General features: G+C 42.4%; 1 protein-coding gene across 1 annotated transcript; it reads right to left on the bottom strand.

The window, feature by feature from the left end:
• Nucleotides 1-5,302: 5,302 nt before the first annotated feature.
• Nucleotides 5,303-6,131, bottom strand: LOC107798989 (cytosolic Fe-S cluster assembly factor NBP35-like). Its single transcript, XM_075231782.1, has 2 exons — nt 5,524-6,131; nt 5,303-5,436 (listed from the first exon to the last, which is right to left on the bottom strand). Exons 1-2 carry the CDS (start codon nt 6,092-6,094, stop codon nt 5,303-5,305), a joined length of 705 nt encoding a protein of 234 aa, XP_075087883.1. The 5' UTR covers nt 6,095-6,131.
• Between the last annotated feature and the right edge of the window lie 11,655 nt (nt 6,132-17,786).

Genomic DNA, 17,786 nt, shown 5'->3' with positions numbered 1-17,786 from the left:
TTGAAGGGGTCGCCTCGATTAGAGTGGAGAGGGAATCTTGGCCATTCTACCAGCAGGGTTATCTCTTATGTGAAGGCTCGGCATATGGTCGAGAAAGTGTGTCTAACTTATTTGTCTTACGTCCGTGATTCTAGTGCGGAGGTTTCTTCCATGGATTCAGTGTCGGTTGTTCGTGAGTTTCCAGAGGTGTTTCCTGCAGACCTGTCGGGGATGCCACCCGACAGGGATATTGATTTCTGCATTGATTTGGCTCCGGGCACTCAGCCCATTTCCAATACGCCATACCGCATGGCCCCGCCAGAGTTGAAAGAATTGAAGGAGTAGTTGCAAGATTTGCTTGATAAGGGCTTCATTAGACCTAGTGTCTCACCCTGGGATGCACCTATGTTGTTTGTGAATAAGAAAAATGGATCGATGAGGATGTGTATAGATTATCGATAGTTAAATAAAGTCACCATCAAGAACAAGTACCCATTGCCGAGGATTGATGATTTATTTGATCAGCTTCAGGGTGCCCAAGTATTTTCGAAGATTGATCTGAGATCTGGATACCATCAGTTGAGGATTAGGGCATTCGATGTCCCTTAGACAGCTTTTCGGACTCGGTATAAGCATTATGAGTTTCTAGTGATGTCATTTGGGCTGATAAATGCCCCAGCAGCATTCATGGATTTGATGAACCGGGTGTTCAAGACCTACTTGGATTCCTTTGTGATTGTGTTTATTGATGATATCTTAATCTACTCCCACAGCTAAGGGGAGCATGAGCAGCACCTTCAGATCGTTCTTCAGACTCTGAAAGACAACCAGTTATATGATAAATTCTCAAAATGCGAGTTTTGGTTAAGTTCAGTCGCTTTCTTGGGTCATGTTATATCAATAAAGGGTATTCAAGTGGATCCTAGGAAGATTGAGGAAGTTCAGAACTGGCCTAGATCCAAAACAGCTACAGAGATTCATAGTTTCCTAGGTTTAGCGGGCTATTACTGTCAATTTGTGGAGGAGTTTTCATCTATAGCAGTCCCGTTGACCAGATTGACCCAGAAGAGTGTCCCGTTCAGGTGGTCAGACGAGTATGAAGCGAGCTTTCAGTAGCTCAAGACAGCTTTGACTACGGCACCGTTATTGGTGTTACCCATATGTTCAGGATATTATACAATATATTGTGACACATCTCGTATTGGTCTGGGTGCGGTATTGATGCAGGGTGGCAAGGTTCTTGTTTATGCTTTGCGGTAGCTGAAGGTTCATGAGAAAAATTACCTTGTTCATGATCTAGAGTTGGCAGCCATTGTTCACGCGCTAAAGATTTGGAGGCACTATCTTTATGGCGTGCCATGTGAATTACCCTTATGTTCGAGTACAGTGGAGGGGTCAGCCTGTTGAGGCAGCTACTTGGGAGTCTGAGTCCGATATGCGGAGTAGATATCCCCACCTTTTCACCAGCCCAGGTACTTTTCTATGTTCGTTCGAGGACAAACAGTTGCTTTAGAGGTGGAGAATGTGATGACCCAAAAGGTCATCTTATGTTTTAGACCTCGAATCGGCGCTCTTAAGCCTTAAAAATCTCATTTTTACCCTCCTCGATTTACATGTGCAGTCCGGGCATGTTTCGGAAAAGCTTTTATGTTAAAAACTAATGAAAATAAGAATTTTTGCCTTAAATGTTAATTTTAGTTGACTTCGGTCAATATTTTTTGAAAACGAGCTCGGATTCGTTCTTTGACGGTCCCGGTGGGTCCGTATAAAATTATGGGACCTGGGTGTATGCCCGGAATCGAATTCGGAGGTCCCTAGCTTGAGTTATGAATTTTTGATGAAAATTAAAAGTCTTGAAATTATTTGTTTTTAAGAATTGATTGATGTTTGGCATTGTTAGTATCGGGTCCGTATTTTTGTTTCGGAGCCCGGTACATGTTCACTATGATATTTAAGACTTGTCTGTGAAATTTTATGAGAAACGGAATTGATTTGACGTGATTCGGACGTCCAGTTGAGAAAATAAAAATTTTAAAGTGTTCTTGAGAATTTCATTTGATTTGGTGCTAAATTCATAGTTCTAGGTGTTATTTTGGTTATTTGATCATGCGAACAAGTTCGTATGATATTTTTAGACTTATGTGCATGTTTGGTTTGGAGCCCGGAGGGCTCGGGTGAGTTTCGGGTAGGCCACAAGATGTTTTGGACTTTGAAAATTTGCTAGTTTGCTACACCAGGTGTTTTGGCATGTCCTTCTTCGCGATCGCGAAGGTAGTCTCGCGAACGCGGAGAGTAAACTGAGCAGCTAAAGTTTTCTTCTTCGCGAACGCGAAGCGATGAGGGCGCTACCCTTTACGAATGCGACCACCTCCTCACGAACGCGTAGTGTTAGGCACACTTGGGGGAGAGTCGATCGTTCCTTCATCGTGAAGGCGAGCAATGTCTCGCGAACGTTAAGGCCATGGGGGGTGGTAGCCTACACGAATGCGAACACTGTCTCGCAAATGCAAAGGCTTGGCAACCTATACTTTTCGCGAACGCGATGTACACTGTCACCCAGCACTTAACAAAATCCAAACACGAGATTTAGCCAAAAATTCATTTTTCTCAAAAACTAAACGGTGTGAGGCATTTTTTCTAGAGTCATATCTTCCCCAAAGTGTTGGTAAATGATTAAAAACCATTTTCTTTCAATTACCCATTACATTTCTTGAATTTTTAACCTAAAATCTAGAGTTTTCATGGTAGAATTAGGGGTTAGGGTAGAAAACTAGGAATTTCGGAAATTTAGGAATTTAGACCTCAATTTGAGGTCGGATTCCAAAACTAATTACATATTCGGGCTCGGGGGAGAATGGGTAAAAGGATTTTGGTCCAAACCTCGGGTTTTGACCAAGCAGGCCCGGGGTCGATTTTTCGACTTTTTAGAAGAAAATTTGGGAAATTTAATTTATGCAATATAATTGATTCCTTTAGCAATATTTGATATTATTGAGTCATTTTTGAATAGATACTAGTAGTTTGGAGCTGAATTTCAAGGGAAAAGTTGTGATTGAGAATTAAGTAGCCTTCGGAGCGAGGTAAGTGTTGTGTCTAACCCTGACTTGAGGGAATTAGGAACCTTAGATTATTTGCTAGGTGAAATTCATGTGAGCGGCGTATATGTGAGGTGACGAGTACTTATGCGTCGCCAATTTACCTGTTTTCCATGTTTCTTCCGCTTTTCTTATATTGTCTCTTTCCTATGCTTAATTGCTACATGTTTACACTAGTATTGTTAAATTAATCGTCATTATCATGTTTACGGATTTACAGTTGGTAATCGAGTATTTATTTAAAAGTTGAGATTTATATTGTGAAGCAAATATTGGAGTAAGGTTTGTACTTGTTATTCTATCTCCCTGTTGTTATTTATCCATTCCATTATGGTAAGGGAGAGTGTTAATGCACGGCGGGTGATGTCGTGCCATATTGTGAGTGTTAATGCACGGCGGGTGATGCCGTGCCATATTGTGAGTGTTAATGCACGAAAGGTGATGTCGTGCCATATTGTGACTGTTAATGCACGAAGGGTGATGTCGTGCCATATTGTGAGGGTAAAAGCACGAAGGGTGATGCCTGAGAGTTAATGCACGAAGAGTGTTGTCTTATCGTTTCTATTGATTTTATGGTGAGATTGAGAGTAGAAGCACGAAGGGAGATGTCGTGCATTTTTCCTTACTGTATTCACTATTCGTGTCGATTCATGGTATATTGACTGTTCTGGTGATCATTCTATTGTAGTTATTTATCTTGTATTTCCCTCAGTATGTTTCCCTCCCAGCATTTCCTATTTAGTTCTTCATTTTTGTTATTTGTCTATACACTGTTAAATTGTACAGGTTGATTGTAGGTGCCTTACCTTAGCCTCGTCACTACTTCGTCGAGGTTAGGCTCGACACTTACTAATATATGGGGTCAGTTGTACTGATACTGCACTCTGCACTTTCTGTGCAGATTTTGGTACCGGCTCAGGTTGATCGAGATTTTGCTATTGGTCCGCTGTCCGGAGACTCAAGGTAGATCTGTCGGCGTTCACAGTCCTTGAATTCCCCGTCTATCTTTTATGTCCTACTGTTTTCTTTCATTCAGACAGTTGTATTTCTTTCAGACTATTACTTGTAGTAAATTCTAGAATGCTCATGAATTGTGACTCCAAATCTGGGTGGTAGTGATTAATACAGTTTTATAATATTCCGCACTTATTATATTTCATCTTACTTAATTATTGTTATTTACTTAATTATTGGCTTTAATGATTCTCTAACGTTGGCTTGCCTAGCAAGTGAAATGTTAGGTGCCATCACGATCCCGTTAGTGGGAATTTCGGGTCGTGACAGAGCTATTAGAATAATCAAAATTTTATTCTAGGGTCGTTTGCACATAATTCGATATCCGGTCACTATTTGAACTTAAACTTTTAACTTTTCATCAAAATTTCATATCTCGGGCTAGGGACCTCGGAATTTGATTTCGGGCATACGCCCAAGTCCCAAATTACGATACGGACCTATTGGAACTGTCAAAATATTGATCCGAGTCTGTTTGCTCAAAATGCTAACCAAAGTCAATAAAGCTCTAATTCACATTTTAAATCCATTTTCACATAAAAACTTTCTGAAAATTTTTATCTATATTAATTCTGATACATTAATCATAGCATGAATCGATATTAATTTGGAAAATTCCAATACAATATAATGTCTTTCCATGCTATGATTTAATCCATATTAATTCTGATGCAAAGAATAAATAATTATTTGTCGCATGAATAAGCCAATAGTATGCCATTTTCAGTTTACCTTAAGGAATAATTATTTTTCTCTAAGTCTTTTTGTAGATTTGAGTGTGAGAAATTTTACAATTATCAATACTTCAACTAATACTCTATCTTCAACATCTATTTACTCCTTCAACATATAATCTAAGTTTCTTCTTCTTTTCTCTAATGAACTTTTCTCTAAATGAACAACATTAATGATATACTTTAGACATTATATTGTATTGGTAAGATTTTCAATTATAGAGATGTTTTTGCTATATTTACAAGTTAAATACCAATTTTTTATTGTTTTGACTTTTTATGTTAGAGGTTAAATAAAAAAATGAGTTCGAGTCGCTCTAATATAGTAATTATGATAATATTCTTGTTGTTCACTTTTAAGAAAGAATTCAGACTCATTCTAAATTTATGGTATTTAATCTTATTTTAATTTTATTAATTTTAAATATAAATTTTACAATAATCGCCAGGCAACACGTGAGAGGCAAATATACTATAAAACTAGTCATCTGAAAAGCAAGATCGTCCTTCTTCAGCTGCTTTACATAGCTGAGGATCAGGGGGTACTTTCCCAAGAAAAGGGACACCCATATCACCGCACATCTTTGCCGCACCTCCACCACTGCTATCAAAAACTTCACTAAAAGCAACCAAGTTTAGCATTTGCGGGGCTTTTTCTCTCATATAAGCCATGGCCCACTCGGTCATGTCTTTTTGCTCACCGGCCTCTGTCATTCTCATGAATTTGAACTCTGTGAGTGGTTGGGAAAGACCACTCATGTTCTCAACAACACCAAGAACCTCCACCCCAACTTTCTTGCAAAAACTAACTTCTTTCCTCACACCTATCAGTGATACCTGCTGTGGGGTTGTGACGATAACTGCACCATCTATTCCAGTTGCTTGTAGGAATTGAACAATTGAAATATGCTCATCTGAGGTCCCAGGTGGAGCATCAACCACAAGAAAATCAAGCTCTCCCCAATAAACTTCTTTGAGGAATTGCTTAATTAGACCATTCTTGCGGGGACCTCTCCATATGACAGCTTCATCAGGGTTGGGAAGCATGAAACCAATTGACATAACCCCAAGGTTAGACTCAACATAAACAGGGGACCATCCGATGTTACTCTGGTGAATCTCTTGTCCTTCTAGACCACATATATCAATATCAAGGAGACCTACTTGAAAATCCATAGCTGCCAATGCAAAAGCAAGTTGAGCTGAGAATGTACTCTTACCAACTCCGCCTTTGCCAGATAAAACCAGTATTTTCTGCTTCACAGTTGCCATTCTTTCTACTATCTCCACCAAGTCTGCACGAAATAATAAATACAAATACGTGACAAATGAATACCATTGTATATGGTCGAAATAGATTTCAGCCTTGGCACGTCCGATATGGTTCGAAGGGGGATGTATCGAAGTAAGATCCCGAAGGGGAGACGAACTAACCTCGAATCCGGGGAGGCCGGTCCGTGTCGAGATCGATACCATAATCAAACTCGAACAAGAATCAAACCGTGTCACATGGTAGACCTATCGTGCTGATAATCCAAAGACCAACCAACACTGGTCTGGGATCAATTCAAAGGCTCAAAACAGGATCGGGCTTGAACCAAGATCACAAGTTCGAGCCGAAATCAAGATCGAACCAAAATCGAGGATTCTAAGCGAGATCGAGCTCACAGACAAAAGCCGTTGCAATCCCACTAGAGGAAATCTTGGCAGAAATTATGGAAATGCTGACTTACCATGGGTCTCCCACTGAATGTTTATTTAATTATGCTTGGAGCCGAATCCCTCCACTATAAAAGGGCTTGGTTATCATTTCTGTAGGAGGGTTCTCATGAGACTTACATTGTAATAAAAGTATTATATTCCTCTACAGTAAAGCATCCCTCTTCCAGTTTCTTAGATTAATTCTATTTGTCGAATCATAAGGTTCATTGTTCTTGATAACCTCATCTAGATTGCATTCTCTCCAATCTATATTTACATTTTATTTATCCTTGCATTTTGTATCAAGTTACACCACATATCCTCGGAACTGCGTATAAATTCAACTCTATCCATTTTTCGGGTAAACAGTTTGGCGCCCACCGTGGGGCCGAGGATAACAGTGGTCATTTGATACAAATCTAAAAAACATGCCATTGTGCTTTGCACTTATTTCCGAAAATATCTTGAATTTAGGGTCAGCTACGAATAACCACCGATCGAATGGCTTCACTGATCGATTACGAAGCCGGCCTTCAAGATGAAACCAACAACTTGGCACCCGAGGCTCGAATCGAAGTACCTGAAATTCGAGCCGAAATACCACTGGATGTCAATTCACAAATAGCTTTGGAGGCGAACCAGCGTTCCAAATCGGAAAAAAGCATACAGGGCGGTACTCGATCCATAGCCCGAGACACCCAAAACCCAGGGAAAATCGGGGCCAACTTATGTATGATCTTCGAGATGCTAAAAGCCCAACAAGTAGCGATAGCTCAGCTACAGAGCCAAACTCGCGCACAAAGTAGGTCGGTCTCCAATCCACTTCGAGAAGTCGCCCCCAGAACAGAGCCTGCCATAGTGAAATCTAACGAGCAAGAATCGGGGACTACTCCCGAAATTACTAAATTGCTCTAGGAACTCACAAAACGAGTCGAAGCGAAAGACAAGAGGGTGGAAACGTACAATGCCAGGGTCGACCAAATCCCCGGGGCTCCACCAATGATAAAAGGGCTTGATTCGAAAAAATTCACACAAAAGCCTTTTTCGTCGAGTGCGGCACCGAAGCCAATCCCCAAAAAATTCCGTATGCCTGAAATTCCCAAATATAACAGTACGACCGATCCTAACGAACATGTCACCTCTTACGCATGTGCCATAAAAGGCAACGATTTGGAAGACGATGAGATCGAATCCGTGCTGTTCAAAAAGTTCGGGGAGACCCTCTCGAAAAGAGCTATGATCTGGTACCACAATTTACCGTCGAATTCCATCGATTCTTTTGCCATGCTAGCAGATTCATTTGTAAAGGCACATGCTGGTGCCATAAAGGTTGCAACGAGGAAATCAAACCTCTTCAAAGTAACGCAAGGGCAGGGTGAAATGCTGAGGGAATTCGTATCCCGATTTCAAATGGAACGCGTGGAATTACCCCTAGTCGCAGACGACTGGGCCGTACAAGACTTCGCCCAAGGGTTGAACGGGATAAGTTCGACAGCATCACATCGGCAGATGTGCACAACCGATATCAATCGAAAATTAGGGTCGAGGATGATCAGTCGAGTGCCCCGCACGGACCCGTTCATCAGAACAGGACAATTATTAATCAAAAGCAGATTGACAGAGGACAAAGGTCGAACAAAGACCGATATCGACCATATGTCGCAGATCGGGTGAACATCGGTTCAGCACGCAACGCAGTTCGGAACAATCAAAGGATTGATCGAGGACAAAATTCTCAGGGGCTTATGAGTAAGAGCGGCTTCGATAAATATGCCGATCCTATAGAAGCACCTTGATTATCAGAATATAACTTCAGCGTTGGTGCATCTGCTCTCATGTCGGCCATCAGACGCATCAAAGACACTAAATGGCCTCGACCAATGCAGACCGATCCTGCCCGAAGAAATCCCAATCAAACGTGTGAATATCATGGTACCCATAGCCACAGAATGGAAGATTGCAAGCAACTAAGAGAGGAAATAACTCGCTTATTTAACAAAGGGCACCTTCGGGAGTTTTTGATGATAGGGCAAAGAGCCATTTTAGAAGTAGGGATTTCGGCAAACAAAATGAGCAAGAAGAACCGCAACACGTCATCCACATGATCATCGGCGGCATCGATACCCATCGGGTACCAATGCTTAAATGCACTAAAACATCGATGGTGAGGGAAAAGCGATCTCGGACTCAAGATTACGCACCCATGGGGACTCTATCCTTTGATGATGAAAATGCAGATGGGGGTCGTCCAACCTCACAACGACACACTGGTAATATCTGTACTCGTGAATAAAACTAAAATTAAGCGTGTGTTAATCGATCCAGGTAGCTCTGCCAACATCATCCGATTGAAGGTAGTGGAGCAGCTCAGCCTACAGGATCAGATCGTACCCGCAACTCTGGTCCTAAACGGGGTCAATATGGTATGCGAAACCACCAAAGGTGAGATAGTCCTACCAATAAACGTGGTCGAAACCATCCAGGAAATAAAGTTTCACGTGATCGAACGTGATATAAGATATAACGCCCTTTTGGGAAGGCCAAGGATCCACAACATGAGAGTTGTGCCTTCGACCCTACACCAGGCCCTGAAATTCCCAATGTCGGGAGATGTCAAAATGGTGTACGGAGAATAACCAGCCGCGAAAGAAATATTCGTCGTCGACGAAGCTAAACCAGTGTCCTCACTTTCGCCGATAAAAAAATCGGGTCCGTAAGGAGAACGAGATACCAAATAGCAATCACAGACATCGGCTTCAACCCAGCCAGATAACCAGAAAATCGAAGAGGATGGAGATCAAAGGGTCCCTCGATCTTTCGTGATTCCCGATGACTCTGACGCCACAAAATCGACGATCGAGGAGCTAGAGAAAGTCATATTAATCAAGCACTGGCCGGAGCGAAAGGTATACTTGGGAAGGGGTTGAGCCCCGAACTCAAGAAGAAACTCGTTCAATTTCTTATCGATAACATCGATTGTTTTGCCTGGTCCCATTTAGATATAACAGGGATCCCGCCGGACATAATGATGCATCAGCTAAGTTTGGACCCCAGGTTCAGACCGGTGAAGCAAAAGAGAAGACCCCAGTCCGATAGAAAGCACACATTCATAAAGGACGAGGTAACCAAGCTTCTCAAAGTAGGGTCCATTCGGGAGGTGAAATATCCCGAATGGTTAGCCAACGTAGTTGTAGTCCCTAAAAAAGGGGACAAACTTAGAATGTGCGTGGACTATAAGGAATTGAACAAAGCATGCCCCAAAGATTCCTTTCCGCTGCCCAATATCGATCGCATAATCGATGCCACGGCCGGCCACGAGATCCTCACTTTTCTCTATGCCTATTCCGGGTATAATCAAATCCAGATGAACCCGGAGGACCAGGAAAAAACTTCATTTGTCAAAAAATATGGAACGTATTGTTATAATGTGATGCCCTTCCGGCTAAAAAACGCAGGGGCTACTTACCAACGCCTAGTAAATAAAATGTTCGAAGAACAAATTGGAAAATCAATGGAAGTTTATATTGATGACATGTTAGTTAAGTCCCTGCGCGCAGAGGAGCATTTAATTCATTTGCAGGAAACGTTCGATATTTTAAGGAAATACAACATGAAGCTCAACCCCGAGAAATGTGCTTTCGGGGTCGGTTCGGGCAAGTTCCTCGGCTTCATGGTGTCACATCGGGGAATAGAGATTAACCCCGATAAAATCAAGGCCATCGAAGACATCGTCATTGTGGACAGCGTGAAGGCCGTACAAAGGCTAACGGGTCGGATTGCTACCTTAAGCCGGTTCATCTCAAGATCATCTGATCGAAGTCATAAATTTTTCTCTCTACTCAAAAAGAAGAACGATTTTTCTTGGACCCCGGAGTGCCAACAAGCATTAGAAGAACTAAAGCAATATCTATCAAGCGCACCACTGCTTCACACTCCAAAAACTGACGAGAAACTTTATTTGTACTTGGCAGCATCGAAAGTCGCCGTGAGCAGTGTCCTAGTTCGAGAAGAGCAAGGTACGCAATTCCCCATTTATTATACGACTCGAACCTTAGGAGAGGCGAAAACTAGATATCCGCTCCTAGAAATATTGGTGCTTGCACTGATAAGCGTCTCAAGAAAGTTAAGGTCGTAGTTTCAATGTCATCCCATATGTGTATTGTCCACTTACCCACTTCGTAATATTTTGCACAAACCCGAGTTATCAAGCCGACTGGCCAAATGGGCCGTCGAACTCAGTGGGTACGATATCGAATATCAACCCCACCTGGCCATCAAGTCTCAAATTTTAGCAGACTTCGTGGCCAATTTCACACCAGCCCTCGTACCCGAAGTCGAAAAGGAACTATTGAAATCAGGTGCATCATCAGGGGTATGGATCCTTTTTACAGACGGGGCTTCGAACGTAAAAGGGTCCGGGCTGGGCATAGTTTTGAAACCACCCATGGGTAGCACTATTAGGTAGTCTATTAAAACTGTCAGGTTGACTAACAACGAGGCCGAGTATGAAGCCATGATTGCAGGTCTCGAGTTAGCTAGAAACTTGGGAGCAGAAGTCATTGAAGCCAACTGCGACTCCTTGCTGGTGGTGAGTCAAGTAAACAAAACCTTCGAAGTTCGAAAAGGTAGAATGCAAAAGTATTTAGATAAACTGCTTATCACTTTGCGCCGTTTCAAACAATGGACTTTATGGCATGTACCACGGGAACAGAATAATGAGGACGATGCGCTTGCAAATTTGGGGTCATTGGTCGAGGTACATGATACGGGCTCGAGGAATGTTGTTCAACTTTCAAGATCAGTAATCGAAGAAGGTCACGCCGAAATAAATTATACAAGCTTAACCTGTGATTAGAGAAACAAGTATATTGAATACTTGAAAAGCGGCAAACTCCCATTGGACCCTAAAGATTCAAGAACCCTACGGACCAAAGCTGCTCGATTCACGTTGGCTTCGGACGGAATGCTTTACCGAAGAACGTTTGATGGACCATTGGCGGTATGCTTGGGTCCGGGGGATGTAGATTACGTCCTACGGGAAGTGCATGAGGGTACTTGCGGGAATCACTCTAGAGCCGATACATTAGTCTGAAAACTAATTACAGCAAGGTATTATTGGATCGATATGGGCAAAGATATGAAGGAATTTGTTCGTAAATGTGACAAATGTCAAAGGTTCGCACCGATGATCCACCAGCCCAGAGAGCAACTCCACTCAGTCCTATCCCCATGGCCATTCATGAAATGGGGAATGGATATCGTCGGCCCTCTGCCATCGACCCCAGGTAAAGCCAAATTCATTTTGTTTATGACTAACTATTTTTCTAAATGGGTTGAAGCGCAGGCGTTCGAGAAAATAAGAGAGAAAGAAGTTATAGACTTTATTTGGGATCATATCATATGCCGGTTCGGGATACCTGCCGAAATAGTATGTGACAATGGAAAGCAATTCATCGGCGGCAAAGTAACAAGATTCCTCGAAGACCATAAGATAAGAAGGATATTGTCGATGCCATACCACCCCAGTGGGAATAGGCAGGACGAATCAACAAACAAAACTGTCATTCAAAACTTAAAGAAGAGGTTGAAAGATGCTAAAGGGAGATGGAGAGTAATCCTGCCCGACGTCCTTTGGGCATATCGGACAACGTCAAAATCCAGTACGGGGGCGACCCCGTTCTCCTTAGTATATGTATCCGAAGCATTGATACCAGTCGAGGTTGGTGAACCCAGTGCCAAATTATGATTCGCGATGGAAGAATCAAATAACGAGGCTATGAATACAAGCCTCGAACTATCGGACGAAAGACGAGAAGCTACTCTCGTCCGAATGGCCGCCCAAAAACAACGAATTGAAAGATATTATAATCGAAGAACCAAGCTCCGCCATTTCAAGCCTGGAGACTTAGTGTTGAGAAAAATTACCATCACTACCCAAAATCCGAATGAAGGGAAGCTAGGACCGAATTGGGAAGGACCATATCAGGTACTCGAGGGCATCGGAAAGGGGTCGTACAGGATCGGCGTTATAAACAGCAAACAGCTATCAAGTAGCTAGAATGTATCACATCTAAAAAGGTACTACTGTTAAGGTACAACCTTTCCATATTCGTTTATATCTCGAAACTGACCCATGCAGAAGTCTGAACAAGGGACGGATCTCTCGCTAGAAAGCACGCGTTGCACTCTTTTCCCCTTAGACCAGTTTTATCCCAAATGGGTTTTTTGGCAAGGTTTTTAATGAGGCAAACATTGGTCGTGCAACATTTATGAAAATATCCGAGGTCCCACAAGAAAGTTATTTCACAACAACAGGGTCCCAATAGGAAAAACTGTAAAGAGTCAAATGGTCGAAGCGAACCATGCTCATATAGATTGGCCCGAGCCCAGGCGTGTAATAACGTGCGAAGAGATTTCTCTTTTTTATCGGCGTCTTATATCCAATGAAAATTACTCTATTTTGAGATTTATTGTGCAATCAGAATTAAGATACAACTCGACCATTACGCCTATGGGCTACATTACTTCGAGTTCAAATCATTCACTCGACCAAGCCTACGGGCTATTTTTATTTCGAGTTCGAGCAAACACTCACTCGACCATTAAGCCTATGGGCTACATTACTTCGAGTTCGAATCATTCACTCGACCAAGCCTACGGGCTATTTTTATTTTGAGTTTGAGCAAACACTCACTCGACCATTAAGCCTACGTGCTACATTACTTCGAGTTCGAATCATTCACTCGACCAAGCCTACGGACTATTTTTATTTTGAGTTCGAGCAAACACTCACTCGACCATTAAGCCTACGGGCTACAATACTTCGAGGTCGTATCATTCACTCGAACAAGCTTACGGGCTACATTACTTCGACTTCAAATCATTCGCTCAACCAAGCCTACAGGCTATTTTTATTTCGAGTTCAAGCGAACACTCACTCGACCATTAAGCCTACGGGCTACATTACTTCGAGTTCGAACCATTTACTCGACAAAGCCTATGAGCTATTTTTATTTCGATTTTGAGCGAACACTCACTCGACCATTAAGCCTACGGGTTACATTATTTCGAGTTCGAATCATTCACTCGACCAAAGCTACGGGCTATTTTTATTTTGAGTTCCAGCAAACACTCACTCGACCATTATGCCTACGGGCCACATCACTTCTAGTTCGCATCATTCACTCGACTAAGCCTACGGGTTATTTTTATTTCGAGTTCGAGCAAACACTCACTCGACCATTAAGCCTACGGGCTACATTACTTCGAGTTCGAATCATTCACTCGACCAAGCCTACGGGCTATTTTTATTTCGAGTTCGAGCAAACACTCACTCGACCATTAAGCCTACGGGCTACATTACTTCGAGTTCGAATCATTCACTCGACCAAGCCTATGGGCTATTTTTATTTCGAGTTCGAGCAGACACTCACTCGACCATTAAGCCTACGTGCTACATTACTTCGAGTTCGAATCATTCACTCGACCAAGGCTATGAACTATTTTTATTTTGAGTTCGAGCAAACACTCACTCGACCATTAAGCCTACGGGCTACAATACTTCGAGGTCGAATCATTCACTCGACCAAGCTTACGGGCTACATTACTTCGAGTTAAATCATTCGCTCAACCAAGCCTACGGGCTATTTTTATTTCGAGTTCGAGCGAACACTCACTCGACCATTAAGTCTACGGGCTACATTACTTCGAGTTCAAACCATTCACTCGACCAAGCCTATGGGCTATTTTTATTTCGAGTTCGAGCGAACACTCACTCGACCATTAAGCCTACGGGCTACATTACTTCGAGTTCGAATCACTCACTCGACCAATCCTACGGGCTATTTCTATTTCTAGTTCGAGCAAACACTCACTCAACCATTAAACCTACGGGCTATATTACTTCGAGTTCGCATCATTCACTTGACTAAGCCTACGGGCTATTTTTATTTCGAGTTCGAGCAAACACTCACTCGACCATTAATCCTACGGGCTATATTACTTCGAGTTCGAATCATTCACTCGATCAAGCCTACGGGCTATTTTTATTTCGAGTTCGAGCAAACACTCACTCGACCATTAAGCCTACGGGCTACATTACTTCGAGTTTGAATCATTCACTCGACCAAGCCTACGGGATATTTGTATTTCGAATTCGATCAAACACTCACTCCGCCATTAACCCTACGTGCTACATTAACTTCGAGTTCGAATCATTCACTCGACCAAGCCTATGTGCTATTTTTATTTCGAGTTCGAGCGAACACTCACTCGACCATTAAGCCTACGGGCTACATTACTTCGAGTTCGAACCATTCACTCGACAAAGCCTATGGGCTATTTTTATTTCGATTTTGAGCGAACACTCACTCGACCATTAAGCATACGGGTTACATTACTTCGAGTTCGAATCATTCACTCGACCAAGCCTACGGGCTATTTTTATTTCGGGTTCCAGCAAACACTCACTCAACCATTATGCCTACGGGCTACATTACTTCGAGTTCGCATCATTCACTCAACTAAGCCTACGAGCTATTTTTATTTCGAGTTCGAGAAAACACTCATTCGACCATTAAGCCTACGGGCTACATTACTTCGAGTTCGAATCATTCACTCGACCAAGCCTACGGGCTATTTTTATTTCGAGTTCGAGCAAACACTCAATCGACCATTAAGCCTACGGGCTACATTACTTTGATTTCGAATCATTCACTCGACCAAGCCTACAGGCTATTTTTATTTCGAGTTTGAGCAAACACTCACTCGACTATTAAGCCTACGTGCTACATTACTTCGAGTTCGAATCATTCACTCGACCAAGCCTACGGACTATTTTTATTTTGAGTTCGAGCAAACACTCACTCGACCATTAAGCCTACGGGCTACAATACTTCGAGGTCGTATCATTCACTCGAACAAGCTTACGTGCTATATTACTTCGACTTCAAATCATTCGCTCAACCAAGCCTACAGGCTATTTTTATTTCGAGTTCGAGCGAACACTCACTCGACCATTAAGCCTACGGGCTACATTACTTCGAGTTCGAACCATTTACTCGACAAAGCCTATGAGCTATTTTTATTTCGATTTTGAGCGAACACTCACTCGACCATTAAGCCTACGGGCTACATTACTTCGAGTTCGAATCATTCACTCGACCATGCCTACAGGCTATTTTTATTTCGAGTTCGGGCAAACACTCACTCTACCATTAAGCCTATGGGCTACATTACTTCGAGTTCGAATCATTCACTCGACCAAGCCTACGGGCTATTTTTATTTCGAGTTCGAGTAAAAACTCACTCGACCATTAAGCCTATGGGCTACATTACTTCGAGTTTGAATCATTCACTCAACCAAGCCTAAGAGATATTTTTATTTCGAGTTCGATCTAACACTCACTCGACCATTAACCTTATGTGCTACATTACTTCGAGTTCGAATCATTCACTCGACCATGCCTACGAGCTATTTGTATTTCGAGTTCGAGCATACACTCACTCGACCATTAAGCCTACGAGCTACATTACTTCGAGGCCGAATCATTCAATCGACCAAGCATATGGGCTACATTACTTCGACTTCAAATCATTTGCTCAACCAAGCCTACGGGCTTTTTTTATTTCGAGTTCGAGCGAACACTCACTCGACCATTAAGCCTACGGGCTACATTACTTCGAGTTCAAACCGTTCACTCGACAAAGCCTACGGGCTATTTTTATTTCGATTTTGAGAGAAAACTCACTCGACCATTAAGCCTACGGGATACATTACTTCGAGTTCGAATAATTCACTCGACCAAGCCTATAGGCTATTTTTATTTCGAGTTCGGGCGAACACTCACTTCTCCATTAAGCCTATGAGCTACATTACTTCGAGTTCAAATCATTCACTCGACCAAGCCTACGGGCTATTTTTATTTCTAGTTCGATCAAACACTTACTCAACCATTACACCTATGGGCTACATTACTTCGAGTTCGCATCATTCACTCGACTAAGCCTACGGGCTATTTTTATTTCGAGTTCGAGCAAACACTCACTCGACCATTAAGCCTACGGGCTATATTACTTCGAGTTCGAATCATTCATTCGACCAAGCCTACGGGCTATTTTTATTTCGAGTTCGAGCAAACACTCACTCGGCCATTAAGCCTATGGGCTACATTACTTCGAGTTTGAATCATTCGCTCGACCAAGCCTACGGGATATTTTTATTTCGAGTTCGAGCAAACCCTCACTCGACCATTAACACTATGTGCTACATTACTTCGAGTTCGAATCATTCACTCGACCAAGCCTACGAGCTATTTGTATTTCGAGTTCGAGCAAACACTCACTCGACCATTAAGCCTACGGGCTATATTACTTCGAGTTCGAATCATTCACTCGAGCAAGCATACGGGCTACATTACTTCGAGTTCAAATCATTCGCTCGACCAGCCTATGGGCTATTTTTATTTCAAGTTCGAGCGAACAATCACTCGACCATTAAGCCTATGGGCTACATTACTTCGAGTTCAAACCATTCACTCGACCAAGCCTATGGGCTATATTTATTTCGAGTTCGATCGAACACTCACTCGACCATTAAGCCTACGGGCTACATTGCTTCGAGTTCGAATCATTCACTCGACCATTTCGCCTACGGGATATATTACTTCGAGTTTGAATCATTCACTCGACCAAGCCTACAGGTTATTTTCATTTCGAGTTCGAGCAAACACTAAGTCGACCATTAAACCTACGGGCTACATTACTTCGAGTTCGAATCATTCACTCGACCAAGCCTACGGGCTATTTTTATTTCGAGTTCGAGCAAACACTCACTCGACCATTAAGCCTACGGGCTACATTACTTTGAGTTCGAATAATTCACTCGACCAAGCCTACGGGCTATTTTTATTTCTAGTTCGAGAAGACACTCACTCGACCATTAAGCCTACGTGCTACATTATATCGAGTTCGATTCATTCACTCGACCAAGCCTACAGGCTATTTTTATTTCGAGTTCAAGCAAACACTCACTCGACCATTAAGTCAACGGGATACATTACTTCGAGTTCGAATAATTCACTTGACCATGCATACGGGCTATTTTTATTTCGAGTTCAAGCAAACACTCACTCGACCATTAAGCCTACGGGATACATTACTTCGAGGTCGAATCATTCACTCGACCAAGCTTACGGGCTACATTACTTCGAGTTCAAATCATTCGCTCGACCAACCCTATGGGCTATTTTTATTTCAATTTTGA

Source organism: Nicotiana tabacum, chromosome 15 (genome assembly GCF_000715075.1).
Source record: "Nicotiana tabacum cultivar K326 chromosome 15, ASM71507v2, whole genome shotgun sequence".
Lineage (NCBI taxonomy): Eukaryota > Viridiplantae > Streptophyta > Magnoliopsida > Solanales > Solanaceae > Nicotiana > Nicotiana tabacum.
Note: the sequence above shows the minus strand (reverse complement) of the source record. Positions and strands in the feature narration are given on the sequence as shown.